Source organism: Oncorhynchus mykiss, chromosome 22 (assembly GCF_057628025.1).
Source record: "Oncorhynchus mykiss isolate SJ-2025 chromosome 22, ASM5762802v1, whole genome shotgun sequence".
Classification (NCBI taxonomy): domain Eukaryota; kingdom Metazoa; phylum Chordata; class Actinopteri; order Salmoniformes; family Salmonidae; genus Oncorhynchus; species Oncorhynchus mykiss.
The window spans coordinates 18,377,660-18,394,301 of NC_143043.1; the positions used below are offsets into that span (position 1 = coordinate 18,377,660).

Sequence of the window (16,642 nt, forward strand, 5' to 3'; positions counted from 1 at the left end):
AATAGCTGTTTCTGCACTTTCCATAAGCACAGTACCACTTGCATGTGTGGAGTATGCTGCTCCAGAGACAAATAATTCATGATGATTATGAGGATAATGTTTGCTTATTTACTTCATATCCTAACGAGAACATAGTCTAGGGGCTAGATCATATGTTGACGTCAGTCACACTGTATGAGCCCAGACCCGTTCCTGTTTCTTCAGCTACAACGTAAACCACACCACCTTGATGAAAGACACCTAGGCTGTTTGTCTTTGTGAGCTTATATTTTCCCTACGAAATCATCTGTGATTTCCAACCTACGAATTGCAGCTCACCTGCTCTCCCCATGTAACTCATGAATATTAGGTGAGGGGGATGGGACTAGGATATTCAGTAAGAACAATCGACTAGGAAATGAGCAGCACTACTTGTATAATGTTGTTCTAACAAGGCCAGGCTAATGCTGTGGACAGTCTTCGTGTTGGATCGAGTCCTGAGAGGGGATCACTTTGTGGGGCTGCTGAATGTATGAGAATGCAAAATGACCTCTGGGAGACAGCACTAATATGGCTTTGTTTCCGTGCATGTACTGTGTGTGCAATGACGACAACAATTTAGATCCTAGGTTAAGGGACAAAACGGGTGCCACTGCTACACTATGATTGGCCTGTGATCTTTACGTTAATTTACAAGTGCTCAACATCTTACTCAACCATTACTCCTCATACATAATCCACACAGGCTAGAATGTACTTAGGATTTCACCAGCTATTGTTGTCCCCCACAATGAAATTGGAGAGGGGACTGTGAATCTGTCTCCGTCCATACATTTGTTCGTACGTTCGTTAGTCACTCGCGATATCTGACAGCACTGTCCCGATTTTGACAACTTGGGTGAATGATGCTCCTTGCCATAGAGATTTGGCTTTTACAAAATTACAATGATTGGTCAGATGGTGGCGCTATAAATACAAACTTTGAAATGTCCCGCCCCTCACCTCATTTGACTTAGTCATGAAATTCTGGACAAGGAACACATTTGCCTCAGGGACTGATGAGGTCTGCCATTTAGAATTTTGTGAAAAATACTTAAAATGCTACTCTTCTGGGCCCGATCTGCACAAAACTTGATATGTGGCAGCTATGGAAAAAAGTTCCTCAATGCAATATTTTCCAGACTAGTACCTAAAACAACATGGCTGCTTTTGACCAATAAACACTTGGGCGTGGTCTGGCACATAAATGCATATAAACCAAGGCTCCCGAGTAGCGCAGCAGTCTAAGGCACTACATCTCAGTGCTAGAGGTGTCACTGCAGACCGTGGTTCGATCCCGGGCTCTATCACAGCTGGCCGTGATCGGGAGTCCCATAGGGCGGTGCACAATTGGCCCAACGATGTCTGGGTTAGGGGAGGCCGGGGTAGGCCGTCATTGTAAATAAGAATTTGTTCATAACTGACTTGCCTAGTTAAGTAAAAGGATATTTGTATTGTAACACAATTTGGTCCACGTTGCAAGTACTATCAAGACTCGACATATGTAAGAACATTTAATATTGACCACACGGTGGTGCAATAATGGGCACATTTATTGATCTGTTTGACTCTGAGTGGTGACATTTGGTACACATGCTCAGGGATATGAGTCTAGCTAACCCATGCGATATCTCAGAAACCACTGGCCCGATTTTGACCAAATTTGGGTGAATGATGCGTCTTGCCATAGAGATCCGTCATTTACAAAATGCCACTGGGGGACAATTGGAAAGCAGTTGCATTGACTGATAGCCAAAGAATATGTTTCAGGCCAGGGTTATTTTTGGACAGCTCATTCTGCTCTGCCCTGTCCTTGTCTCAGACTTTGCTTTTGTAGGACCCCAGTTGGATTGTTTGACTAGTCTGTCTCTTACTGTCTTTTTGTCTTACTTTTCTGTCTGTCGCGCTCTCTCTGACACACACACACACACACACACACACTACCTCGCTAATTCACTATTGTGCCGCTAATGCAATAGACTTGCGTCCTGTCCAGGGGGTTTACTTGTACATCAAGCTGCTACACACTACAGAATCGGGAGGCTCCTGCCATTCCGGCTCGCAGAAGGCTTTTGCAAGGCTACTTACGTACTGCTTATGCATTGGATGAATAAGCATGGGACTGTTTACATTCACCTTTACAGAGACTTCAGCAGTAGCATGTCATTTATTTTATTGTTTCCTGTTGTTTTTTTTTGTGTGTGTCGTGCTTTGTCAGTGGTGCTCTCCAAAGAGGGGGCCTTTCTTATGATGGTGTGTCTAAAGTGAAAAGGTAACCTAAGCCAGGTGGAGCTGTGTTATTGTGACAGTGCTGTTAGCTCAGGCTCCTTTACACTGGGAGTGCATTACTGGAGGCACACAGCTCCCTTTCATACAGATCTGTCTGATTTTCCATTGAATTGCTAGGGGGCTGCTTAAACAACTGAGGACCCTGAGGGCTGTGGTCAAAAGTAGCGCACTATATAGGGACTAGGTTTCCATTTGGGAAGCACACTGAGACACAGGAGCCTCTTCAGGGTGAGACTGAAGCCATGTTATGGGAAAAGATGCTCAGTGTCCTTCTCAAGAAAAGCCTTTCGTGCTTGTTTTGTTAACTGTGAAAAGACACAGTGATGGGCCATTTGATGACTCTCGCCTTGACTTTGGAATCCTAGAATCGAGTGATAAGAAAAAGCAGAACATGACTTATATTTAATCAAAACAAGTGATATTCAGGTAGTGGGACATGTAACCAATCCCCCCCCCCCCCCCAAAAAAAAAAATCAGACGTGGCACTATGCAAATTTTATGCCATTTGCAGACTTGGAGAGTTATAAAATACATGAAAAAAAAAAAAACTGTTACTTTATCAGCAAAAATATTGTAATACTTCTAGGATTACTTTTACATTCATAATGTATGTTTGCAATGATTATTTGACTCCTGTTTTTTCAAATCAGCATTGAAAAAAAGGCACAAATGTAAGTTTGTCCCACCTTAGCGAATCTGACCACAAGTCAGAGACCACTGTGATGACACACCGAATGCCTTTTGAAGGATTGCGTGAAAAGAGTAGGCTTTTGTAGGCTACAGTCCAAGCTATTGTCTTCCAATGGCCTTGACTGCATCCAATGATTATCCAACTTGAATAAACTCTTGGAGGTAAGGACAACAGCAGTGGTGTAGCCTACGTGCGCTACGGATAACACTTATTATTGAAATCTACATACAGTAGCGCAGTGATGTGAATCACAGTGCTGCTCTCTCATTTAGCCATTTGCACCTTAGATTGTGGTTGTTGTGGATGGCTGTTCACAAATGTACACTGAGTGTACAAAACATTAAGAACACTTTAATATTGTGTTGGCTGGATGTCCTTTGGGTGGTGGACCATTCTTCATACACACGGGAACCTGTTGAGCTTTAAAAACCCAGCAGTGTTGCAGTTCTTGACACAAACCGGTGCACCTGGCACCTACTACCATACCCTGTTCAAAGGCACATAAATCTTTTATCTTGCCCATTCATCCTCTGAATGGCACGCATATACAATCCATGTCTCAATGCTTAAAAATCCTTCTTTTAACTGGTCTCCCCTTCATCTACACTGATTTGAAGTGGATTTAACAAGTTACCTCAATAAGAGATCATAGCTTTCACCTGGTCAATTTGTCATAGGAAGAGCAGGTGTCCTCAATATTTTGTACACTCAGTTTATATGTGTATTTTAACCCAAATGTTTTTCGACCAGTGGACAGCCAGTGAGAATTGTGCTCTTGCAACCACCACATAGTGCGGATAAAAGTTTGAGGGATTTCCTCCCTTCCTCTGTGGTATTGTGCTCCACATACTGTCAAAAACAAGTTTTAATTTATGAAGACCACAAGTCGGGCTTTTATTGCTCAATCTAGTTCGTGCTGATAAAAAAAAATATATTAAAACAGGCCTAACAGACACATGCTCAAACTCGCACAGACTTAACATAGACTTAAACATCTGCAAATTGTTGAGATATCAAGGTGACACCAACAAAAAAAGTTAATAGTCCTATAGAAAATGCAGCATACAGCATTCATCTTTCACATGCAAATAGCACTTATCGGTAGTGCTCAAAGCATGCAATTCCATGAGAGCAGCATTTATTTTTCAACACGACGCAATGATACCAATCAGTCCTCCATGACAACAAAATCATTAACAGAGTAGGCTAATGAGCTTTTAGTTTGAGATATGCTCAGGTAATTTTGGGCTAAGCTATATTTCAAAATCCTTTTCTTGAGGATCAAGGGGTATTAAATCAACTGGAATGACTGGAAATTTGACCGACGTTGGTGAAGATATAGCCTAATTGTATTAGTATCTGTAGTAGAAAAGAGTGGGATAGAAGAAGCCTACATAACCAACCCATAAAGTAAAATGCAACATACATTCATGGCCAGCTATGTAAACTCTAACATGGATTTATCCTGCAATAGATGTTGTTCAATATACATTTTTGTCTCCTCAAGGGGAAAGTAATAAAATAAAAGTAGCTGAAAGTAATCCAATTACGTTACTGAGCTTGGGTAATCCAAAAGTTATGTTACTGATTACAATTTTGGACATGTAACAGCAAGTAGCCTAGTGGTTAGAGCGTTGGGCCAGTAACCGAAAGGTTGCTGGATCGAATCCCCGAGCTGACAAAGTAAAAATCTGTCATTCTGCCCCTGAACAAGTCAGTTAACCCACTGTTCCTAGGCAGTTATTGAAAATATGAATTTGTTCTTAACTGACTTGCGTAGTTAAATAAAACATGAGTTACTGTAACGGATTACATTTAGAAAGTAACCTACCCTAGCCATTAGTAACCCTAACATGTAATCCATAGATTTGTATTTTTTACAAAATATTGAAAAGCATGTTAAAAATAAAAAATAAACTGTTATATTCTCGGTCACAATTGTGATGTGCTTATAATACAATGAACATACATTGACCCCAATTCCTCAGCCCCAATATCTATATACCACAGCCCACTTACCCACACAGTTGTACTTTAGTCCCAATATTCTTACAGACCAGGTGTATACCTGCACGTGTAACCCCCATTTAATGTTTTAACAGGTCTACTGCTACATGTCAGGCCCAATTGTAAAAAAATCGGTGTACTTCTCCATTTCAGCCCCAATATTTATACACACAAGGGTACACCTGCAATTCAGCTCCAATTTACATACCTACAAAGTCTGCACCTGTGCTTGAACCCCAATAGTCAACTAAGCCAGGTCTAAATATGTGCCAAAGCCTGGATACTCATAAACTGTAAACCAGGTCTAGCCCTGCACCTCAGTTCCAGTACTCCCGCAAACCAGGTCTACACCTTTGACTGAGTCCCAATATTAATATAAACCAGATCTGCACCTTTATATCTCAGCCCAAATACCCATACAAACCAGGTTGACACCTGTGGCTATGTCCCAATGCTCTGATAGCCAGGTCTTCCCTTGTGCAAGAGATGCCAAACAAACCTTACTGACATTCAATATTTGTTACATTATTACACTAATTCAGTTTATGGGTCTATACATGGCTAATTCCCCCCCTGAAATGACAAAATATGACTTTCTACAGTCAATCACTGATTTAAACATACAGCATGTAGAGGCTAATGGATTAACGTCTTTAAGATCATCTTGATGAAGTATATCCACAACCCAACCTTCAATCTACTGAAAAAAAATGAAGACTGTTTTTTTTTTTGGTACCTTTATTTAACTAGGCAAGTCAGTTAAGAACAAATTCTTATTTTCAATGATGGCCTAGGAACAGTGGGTTAACTGCCTGTTCAGGGGCAGAACGACAGATTTGTACCTTGTCAGCTCGGGGATTAGAATTTACAACCTTCCGGTTACGAGTCCAACACTCTAACCACTAGGCTACACTGCCGCTATGATGAATGAGTTAGAGACACTGTATTTTCCCATTGGTCACACCGCTAAGATATGGTCATATACCTCCAGCGTCATTGATTCAATGGATTGAAAATGGAAGGCACATTTGTAAACTAGACCGTTTTTTTAAACCAATTTACATAGAAAATATTTTTAAATTCCAACAATGTATTTGTTTTTTTAAGCTGTTGAATACAGACTTCTGGTGCCAATATGTCTGTAAATTTACACCTTGGAGATTAATGCTTGTGGTCTTGAGACCATTAGAGAAATCATATTAAACTTCTCTGAATCATACTAGACACCTTTTTACTCATGCATAATATATGACTAATTTGTTGATCTTCTCTAGAGCCAAACATTACAAACATTTCTTTCCACTATTGTGACCGATGGGATTAAATGGGTTAATAGCATTTTCCATAATTTTTTTGTTATTGCAATTTTAAGTAGCTTTTTGAAAAGTTGCTCCTATACAGATAATGGCCACTTTTCAGTTTTGAAGCACATAACATTATCACCCTCAGCAGCCATCAACAAGCCTACTTACTAATAAAGGAGAAATTGGAGTTAGAAACATTTTGCAATGGTTTGTATAGAATGAAGTTCTGCCGTCTAGATTTCAGCAAGCTAAGTAAACTGGTACTGCGACCGGATGTTACCATGATGACTGCCTGTGTGTGATTATCTACAGTAGCCTCTCAGCCTCAGCCCAATCTCTGTTACACGTTACCTTTCAGATAGATGTTATCACGTCAACAATCACCCCCCCCCCCCCCACACACACACAATACTTGGCTGGCTGTCACAGAATGACATAACCTACACAGCCCACTACATCATGGCTGGGATACTCTCCGCTTCCACATTCATCCAGTCCAGCACAGGGCTCAGTTTGAAAGTGCAGTCAGGACCTCGGTGCGAAGTCTGTGACAAAAGAAGCAGTTGGTATTACAGTCTGGTAGCCGCCCAGGACTCACGACTTCGCTAAGTTACAGACTTACAACCCTTTGCGTAGGTGTGCTTTCTGTGCAAGTCTGCTTTCCAGGGAGTGGGAGAGGGGGAAAAAAAAAAAGAATTAACAACTACAACCAAACCAGGGGGAGAAAACAAATCCCAGAGTTGGTGCATGCATTTTAATACACCACTGTGTCAAAGCCAGGGCTCATTTGCGAGTCATTGAGTTAAAAATAACTTTATTGTGGTGGATCATGTTTTGCCACACTGGGCCAGTCGCACGGGCAGCAGATGAGCCTTGCGAAGGGGCTTGTTGTGTGCTGTGAGCAGACAGAGGATCCCTTCCAGCTCTTGCTCCCTCTCACTGTGCTCTACTCTGCTACTTCCCCGTACACTCCATTCCAACAGCTCGTCTCTTTTCCTCTGCTCCAGATGATGCCTTGGATATAGCCGGCCCCCACGAGTGATATGAATAACACACTGGAAGACGTACACACCTCTGGCAGCCTCGGAGAGAAAGCAGAGGTTTCTGGGAGAGGGAAGGGTAATGTGAGTTGCTTTTCCAGCCCATCCCTCATCCCTTTACATGGTCCTTTACAACCACCAAATGCCCAGCTTTCCAGGAATGCTGTCTGCCAGGGGAATAGGTATTATTCATTTCTCCTTTGGAATGGCTGGTGTGTGAATGAATGTGATTTAGTGTCACATTTAGTCTTTTTAGTCATAGTTATGTTTTCAATGAACAGTCTAAAACACACACCTTGTGTTTGGTAATGTATATCACCCAGATTTCCTCAAAGTCTCAGCGTATCTAACTTTATACTGTAACTCGCGACTTGAAGTTAATATTTAACATATGTGATTAGTGCGCTCGTACAATGTGCTGTCCTACAGAGGAATAGTGCACCCTTTGTATTCACAACAGTAGGGCACAGAGGTCCCAGTTGAACAATTGCCGTAGACTTTGTACCGGTAAATGCACGACTGTCGGCGAGAGAATACAATTTTGAGAGTACGCTGAAAGAACTGGACTGAACTCCAACACCTGTTACTTTGATGCTTGTAATTAGTAACTTAGTAACTGCTGTGTGTTTATATAGCAGTAAGGACATGTCAATGTGAGCCACTTTTTACCATTCAAGGCCCTCAAATGTATTTGTCAAATGTGCTGAATTTCAACAGGTGTAGACTTTACCGTGAAATGCCTTCACATATATAAACCATGTGAAATCTCAATTTCATATCTTCTCATGATACTAATGGCAAATGTGGTGATGCTTTTGTCAGGCCTGTCTTTCCCACACGGACAGGGTTGCTTTTTCTGCTCGTTTTTGTATGAAATGATTAAACGGACACGCTGGCTGAGTTTTTGTGAAGTCAACAGCGTAGCGGCCATCGTGGCCTCTCCCTCACACAGACACAATCAGAAATCCATGTCAGATTATCATAAGGATCATAGGCCTGTATTTCCGTTGTGGATTCACTATGCGTGAACGGGGGTGATTCCGCTCTGCAGTGTGTAGCCTATAACGTATAGAGGGTAGCCAAACTCTGTCTTGAATGATGTCAAGTTCGAATGTTCTTTATGCAGACTTGGAGCGAGCTAGGCTCCAAGTGCTCTTTCTAAGCTGCGCACTGCTGCGGTGGAGGGTGCATTGTATTCTATCGTCTAGTCAAAATTCAGTTTGTCCCTCTGCTTGGTGTGTCTTCTGACTGGCGGGGGGGGGGGCGGACACACACACACAGTCGCAGACATGGCTAGTCTCACTGTCGGTCAGCCATGTCTGTGTCTGTCTGGGAGTATCAACTGTTCAGTCCTACTTATCCCCTCGAATGTACAGAAGAGACATTATTCACAGCAAAGGCACTAACAATAGCTAGGGGGTATACAGTAGAATCTGGCAATTAACATGCTTCAGTTTGGGTATTGACAGTGATATATGATGTCTCAGGTAGAGGCTAAGGAGATCCCATGACTCGCTGTAGGCTCCTAAAGCTCCAGGCATCTAACATCTGATATATCATTACCATGAATGCCTATCTCTCCTTATTCCAGATGGAAAGACTGACCGACAGACGGCATATTGTTTGTGTTAAGAGTCAAGCTCAGCGGTTGTCAGTATAATGTTTTATATACTTATTCTTTGTCTCTCTCCAGGAAAATTGAAGAGGGAGAGAAGTCTCTGCTGGCTGCTCCTGTTCCAAGCCTTTTCCCAGAACTCATTCCCTCAACCGTCTCATCCCTTGTCTCCGATTGTTTATTACCCTCGACCAAAAGTGGCGCAACTCAGGTGAGCAGATATTTTATTTTACACAGACAAATAGAAAATACAATGTCCCCCTGTAATGATTTCCAGTGGACGACCTCAGGCATTACATGTGATCCTAGAAGGGACGACACTGCCAGATTAAAAAAAAAAACAAGCCACAAGACACGTGTACGTTCAAATTCTCGCATGACTCGCTCATACTTGGCATGAGCTAAAAGTCTAGAACTGCAGGGCGTGAGGACGCAGAACCAGTTGTGTGAGTATGCAAAGCACACACGCTGCAGAGGAAATCCCAAAGAACATGTGACTGTGAGATCCTGACTTTGTACCTAGACTCTGCATCAGCAATAGCTGTTACAATGAACAGCGCACTTGTTCTAATGGCACAACATGTACAACCAAAGAGCTCAGACGAGGGTCGGTGACCCAGTATTTATGTAGGCCTACGTGGTGGTGTTGTGTCGCCACGCATGCTGTCCTTCACCCTGCCATGGGCTGCATCACAAATGGCATCCTATTCCCTATATAGTGCACTACTATTATTTATCACGAGAGGGCTAACAATCATCAAACTAAAAGCTAGACAGTCAGGGAGAATAGAAAAATGAATTTAGCAGTTTTTTATTTTGTTGTTGTGTTTGAGTAAAATAACAGCGTTTGTCATGGCAAAATGCATAGAACTGCAGAAACATTGCTTTAAAACGGCAAAATGTTCTCTCAGCTCCATGGAGAAATGTAGAATTGCAGGAAATTGGCACACTTGGGCAATCAGAGAAGGGGCAAATTTATTGTGGCCCTGGTGGCACAAAATAATCAAAAGGTCTGATGCTTTGGAAAATTTTGTGTGTGTGTGTGTGTGTAAGTAAGGGGGTGTATCTGACCGTCATCAGCTAGGACTTGACATTTGGTTAATCAAATCTCCCCATTCTTGCTCCATTTGACATGCCTTCTCAAACAGCTACAACTGTATATGCATTAGCACATCAAGTCTTCTCTTGAGTTGGGCTCGGGGATGGAACAACTGTTGAACATCTGATCTTGTGGTGTGTATGTATCCCACATCTGTTGCTATGGGGTAATAATGTTGGGGAAAATACAGGATTAATCACAATAATTGTTTGCCAAAATAATAATTACTTGCCAAAATTGTATTTTTGTAATGCCAATCCTGGTTATAGGTAACATTCCTTCATATGAACTGCTGACATTATTGAGCATCTTATTAGTTAATTGTGGAAATAATGTAAGATATGCAATATTTTATTTGAATATATATATATATATATATATATATATATTCAAATAAAATATTGAGGTGAGCGCATTGGAAATGCTTTTGTCAGTGAATCTGCTTCTGTTCTGTGGGTGGCACTGTGTGCTCTTTTTTAAAAATGATTGGTCCCAGTCTCTCAAAGGCCCTAGGATACATGTGGACAGGGGTGGTCTGACAGTTACTGGGACGACAGTCCAACTTGGGATGGGGGGAGGTTTTAGCAGGTGGAATAGTGGAGAACAATTGGAGGTTTACTTAGTCGCAGCGAGAATTCCATGGTATATGGACACAATCATTGTGGTGCTTTTTAATGGTAAGTTTACAAACATATATTTTGATAAATAGAATTGAAACGTGTATTTCATTATGGTGATATAAGTATAGCCAATTGTAATGGCTCAGCAGATAATGAGAACTGACGATCAGTATTTACCTGGCTAAAAGGAATATACAGTGCCTTCAGAAAGTATTCAGACCCCTTGACTTTTTCCACATTTTGTTAGGTTACAGCCTTATTCTAAAATTGATTAAATAGTCCCCCCCCCCCTCCCCCTCAATCTACAAACAATACACCATAATGAAGAAGCAAAAACAATTTTTAAAATAATTTATATTTTTGCTAGTTTATTAAAAAAAAAAAAAAAAATTAAGTTACATAAGTATTCCGACCCTTTACTCAGTACTTAGTTGAAGCACCTTTGGCAGCGATTCCAGCCTCGAGTCTTCTTGGGTATGACCCTACAAGCTTGGCACACCTGTATTTTGGGAGTTTGTCCCATTCTTCTCTGCAGATCCTCTCAAGCTCATGTTTGATGGGGAGCATTGCTGCACAAGTATTTTCAGGTCTCTCCAGAGATGTTCAAGTCTGGGCTCTGGCTGGGCCACTCAAGGACATTCAGAGACTTGTCCTTCGCCCCAGTCTGAGGTCCTGAGAGCTCTGGAACAGGTTTTCATCAAGGATCTCTCTGTACTTTGCTCCGTTCAGCGTTCCCTCGATCATGACTAGTCTCCCAGTCCCTGCTGTTGGAAAAAACTCCCCACAGTAAGATGCTGCCCCCACCATGATTCACTTTAGGGATGGTGTCAGGTTTCCTCCAGACGTGATGCTTGGCATTCAAGCAAAAGAGTTCAATTCTGTTTTCATCAGACCAGAGAATCTTGTTTCTCATGGTCTGAGAGTCCTTTAGGTGCCTTTTGTCAAACTCCAAGAAGGCTGTCATATGCCTTTTACTGAGGAGTGACTTCTGTCTGGCCACTCTACCATAAAGGCCTGATTGGTGAAGTGCTGCAAAGATGGTTGTCCTTCTGGAAGGTCCTCCCATCACCACAGATGAACTCTGGGCCCATCAGATTCTTGGTCACCTCCCTGACCAAGGCCCTTCAGTTTGGTTGGGTGGCCAGTTCTAGGAAGAGTCTTGGTGGTTCCAAACTTCTTCCATTTAAGAATGATGGTGGCCACTGTGTTCTTGGGGACCTTCAATGCTGCAGAAATGTTTTGGTACCCTTCCCCAGGTATGCGCCTTGACACTGTCTCTGAGCTCTACGGACAATTCCTTCGACCTCATGGTTTGGTTTTTGTTCTGACATGTACTGTCAACTGTGGGACCTTAAATAGACCTCTGTGTGACTTTCCAAATCATGTCCAATCAATTGAATTTAACAGAGGTGGGCTCCAATTAAGTTGTAGAAACATCTTTGTTCCCAAGGATGAACCAGACTTGTGGAGGTCTACAATTTTTTTTCTGAGGTCTTGGCTGATTTCTTTTGATTTTCCCATGATGTCAAGCAAAGAGGCCCTGAGTTTGAAGGTAGGCCTTGAAATACATCCACAGGTACACCTCCAATTGATTCAAATGATGTCACTTAGCCTATCAGAAGCTTCTAAAGCCATGACATAATTTTCTGGAATTTTTCAAGCGGTTTAAAGGCACAGTCAACTTTGTATTTTTAACTTCTGACCCACTGGAATTGTGATACAGTGAAATAATCCATCTGTAACAATTGTTGGAAAAATGAATTGTGTCATGCACAAAGTAGATGTCCTAACCGACTTGTCAAAACTATAGTTTGTTAACAAGAAATTTGTGGAGTGGTTGAAAAATGAGTTTTAATGACTCCAACCTAAGTGTATGTAAACTTCCGACTTCAACTGTACATGGCGGAGATTCAAACCAAGCTAGTTGTCTTGACTACTTATGTCATTCTCGCTGGCACTAAAAGTAAAATACGTTGTTGATGGGGACAGAATGCGGAATTTATAACTGACAGCAGTTCCCCTTAATGTATGGGACACTTTTAGATGAGCATTGAACTGCATTGCCTCTAAATATCTTTAAAACAAAAGTTTTTTTTTTATCATTAAGAAAGGAAATATTGGCGCAGAATCCGTTAGAGGAAAAACAAAAAGACATGGAGAAACCTTTTCAAGAAAAATCAAGTGTAATGGATTATAAAAAATAAAGCAAAATGGATAGAATATGGGGTAAAAATGCACTTTCTTTTAAATGTTATCTTCAACATAGACATTCTACCAAAAATAATTGACTGAAACTAGTTACAAATGACGGCGTCACCCATGATTCACCAAACAGTATTTTGAACAAGGAAGCAAAGTACTTTAAGCATCTGTTTTAGTTTGTCTCCTCCTCCATTTTCACATAACCAAAGTTAATTGGAAGTATATTTTCTATTAATAATGCACAATTAACAGCTGTACAGAAAGACTTATGTGAAGGCCGAATTACAGAGGAACTTCCTGACGCAATTAAAGTTAAGTCCGGGAAAACTCCAGGGCTGAATGGGCTACCAGTGGAGGACTGTTATTGGCATGTTTTAACCACTACTATAAAATTGGTAGATTATCACATACTCAACCAGGTCTGATTTCATTAATACTGAAACAGGACCCAAGTGGTAAATATAAAGGTCCATTTTAAAAAATGGAGGCCCCTTACACTATACTTACACTATACTTGAATTTAAAGGTATTGTTGGATATTATTCATCCTAAACAGACAGGTTTTTTACATGGATGATACATTGGAGATAATAGAAGACAAGTACTGAAAACAATATAACACTATGAAAAATCTGGAAAACCAGGGCTCTTCATCATATCTGACCTTTTTGAAAAGGCTTTGGATAAAGTACCACTGCAATTTATAAACTCAGCAAAAAAAAAAGAAACGTCCTCTCAATGTCAACTGCGTTTATTTTCAGCAAACTTAACGTGTAAATATTTGTATGAACATAAGATTCAACAACTGAGACATAAACTGAACACGTTTCACAGACATGTGACTAACAGAAATTGAATAATGTGTCCCTGAACAAAGGGGGGTCAAAAGTAACAGTCTGTATCTGGTGTGGCCACTAGCTGCATTAAGTACTGCAATGCATCTCCTCCTCATGGACTGCACCAGATTTGCCAGTTCCTACTGTGAGATGTTACCCCACTCTCCCCCCAGAAATGTCCGGAAACTTGCAGGTGCCTTGGTGGAAATGGCCCTAGCCCTCACTCTACGATCCAACAGGTCCCAGACGTGCTCAATGAGATTGAGATCCGGGCTATTCGCTGGCCATGGCAGAACACTGACATTCCTGTCTTGCAGGAAATCACACACAGAACAAGCAGTATGGCTGGTGGCATTATCATGCTGAAGGGTCATGTCAGGATGAGCCTGCAGGAAGGGTACCACATGAGGGAGGAGGATGTCTTCCCTGTAACGCACAGCGTTTAGATTGAGTTTTTTGTCATTACAGGCAGTCTGATGATTCTGTGACACACCGCCCCACACCATGACGGACCCTCTGCCTCCAAATCGATCCCGTTCCAGAGTACATGCCTCTAACACTGATTGCTTCGACGATAAACACGAATCCGACCAAAACCGCAACTCGTCAGTGACGAGCACTTTTTGCCAGTCCTGTCTGGTCCAGCGACAGTGGGTTTGTGCCTATAGGCGACGTTGCCGGTGATGTCTGGTGAGGTCCTGCCTTACAACAGGCCTACAAGCCCTCAGTCCTGCCTCTCAGCCTATTGCGGACAGTCTGAGCACTGATGGAGGGATTGTGCATTCCTGATGTAACTCGGGCAGTTGTTCTTGCCATCCTGTACCTGTCCCGCAGGTGTGATGTTCGGATATACCGATCCTGTGCAAGTGTTACACGTGGTCTGCCACTGCGAGGATAATCAACTGTCCATCCTGTCTCCCTGTAGCGCTGTCTTAGGCGTCTCACAGTACGGACATTGCAATTTATTGCCCTGGCCACATCTGCAGTCCTCATGCCTCCTTGCAGCATGCCTAAGGTACGTTCACGCAGATGAGCAGGGACCCTGGGTATCTTTTGTTGTTGTTGTGTTTTTCAGAGTCATTAGAAAGGCTTCTTTAGTGTCCCAAGTTTTCATAACTGTGACCTTAATTGCCTACCGTCTGTAATCTGTTAGTGTCTTAACGACTGTTCCACAGGTGCATGTTCATTAATTGTTTATGGCTCACTGAACAAGCATGGGAAACCGTGTTTAAACCCTTTATTTACAATGAAGATCTGTGTAGTTATTTTGATTTTTACGATTTATCTTTGAAAGACAGGGTCCTGAAGAAGGGATTTTTTGTTGTTGTTGCTGAGTTTATTCCTGCAACCGGTAGGATGTTACAGTATGAGTCAAAAGTTTGGACACAACTACTCATTCAATGTTTTTTATTTATTTGTACTATTTTCTACATTGTAGAATAATAGTGACTACGTCAAAATGATGAAATAACAAATATGAAATCATGTAGAAACCAAAACATTGTTAAACAAATCTAAATATATTTGTGGTTCTTCAAAGTGGCCACCTTTTGCCTTGATGACAGCTTTGCACACTCTTGACATTTTCTCAACCAGCTTCACCTGGAATGCTTTTCCAATCGTCTTTAAGGAGTTCCCACATATGCTGAGCACTTGTTGGCTGCTATTCCTTCACTCTGCGGTCCAACTAATCCCAAACCATCTCAATTGGGTTGAGGTTGGGTGATTGTGGAGGCCAGGTAATCTGATGCAGCACTCCATCACTCTCCTTCTTGGTCAAATATCCCTTATACACCCTGGAGGTGTTAGGTCATTGTCCTGTTGAAAAACGAATGACTGTCCCACTAAGCGCAAACCAGATGGGATGGCGTATCGCTGCAGAATGCTGTGGTAGCCATGCTAATTAAGTGTGCCTTGACTTCTAAATAAATTAGACCAAGACACCAGCGAAGCCGCTCCCACACCGTCTTGCCACCACCTCCATGCTTCACAGTGGGAACCACACCTGCAGCGATCATCCGGTGATGATGTTGTGATGTGTCTGTTACTTGAACTCTGTGAAGCATTTATTTGGGCTGCAGTCTGAGGTGCAGTTATCTCTACCTCTGTTGCAGAGGTAATTTACCTTTCCTGTGGCGGTCCTCATGAGAGCCAGTTTCATCATCGCGCTTGATGGTTTTTGCGACTGTACCTGAAGAAACTTTCAAAGTTCTTGAAATGTTCCAGATTGACTGACCTTTGTGTCTTAAAGTAATGATGTGCTGTTGTTTCTCTTTGCTTATTTGAGCTGTTCTTGCCGTAATATGGACTTGGGTCTTTTACCAAATAGGGCTGTCTTCTGTATACCACCACTACCTTGTCACAACACAACTGATTGGCTCAAACGCATTAAGGAAAGAAATTCCACAAATGAACTTTAACAAGGCACACCTGTTAATTAAAAAGCATTCCAGGTGACTACTGTACCTCATGAAGCTGGTTGAGAGAATGCCAAGGGTGTGCAAAGCTTTCATCAAGGCACAGGGTGGCTACTTTGACAAATATAAAATATAACACTTTTTTTGGTTACATGATTCCATATGTGTTATTTCATAGTTTTGGTGTATTCACTATTATTCTAATTATAGAAAATAGTAAAAATATAGAGAATCTCGAATGAGTCCAAACTTTTGACTGGTACTGTGCATATTTCCCCCCAAAATGTGGGTGATTGGAATTGATGCAGGCAATTGCTTTGATGGAAGCCCCCACCCCCCCAAAAATATATATTATTTGGCTTAAATATTTAAACATTTCTCTACACTGCCAAGAGGAATGGCCTCTGAAATCCAGCTTCCCCGATTGGCCGACCATGCCCCGCCCACCATCCATGGCCCTTTTTTTGGTCCAGAAAAAAAACATGCATATATTTTTAACGAAAG

At 41.7% G+C, this 16,642-nt stretch overlaps 1 protein-coding gene across 3 annotated transcripts in view; it reads left to right on the forward strand.

Moving 5' to 3' along the window:
• Positions 1-16,642, forward strand: part of LOC110501496 (growth factor receptor-bound protein 14) — a 63,772-nt gene that overhangs the window by 4,142 nt on the left and 42,988 nt on the right. Inside the window, exons 2-3 of one of the 3 annotated variants that reach the window (XM_021579095.3) lie at positions 7,317-7,531; positions 9,043-9,175. In XM_021579095.3, coding sequence (XP_021434770.1) covers positions 7,353-7,531; positions 9,043-9,175 — 312 coding nt within the window. In that variant the 5' untranslated portion in view covers positions 7,317-7,352. Of the gene's footprint in view, positions 1-6,759; positions 7,532-9,042; positions 9,176-16,642 lie in introns of those variants that run through there. The other 2 variants (XM_021579096.3, XM_021579097.3) reach the window with 2 other exon arrangements.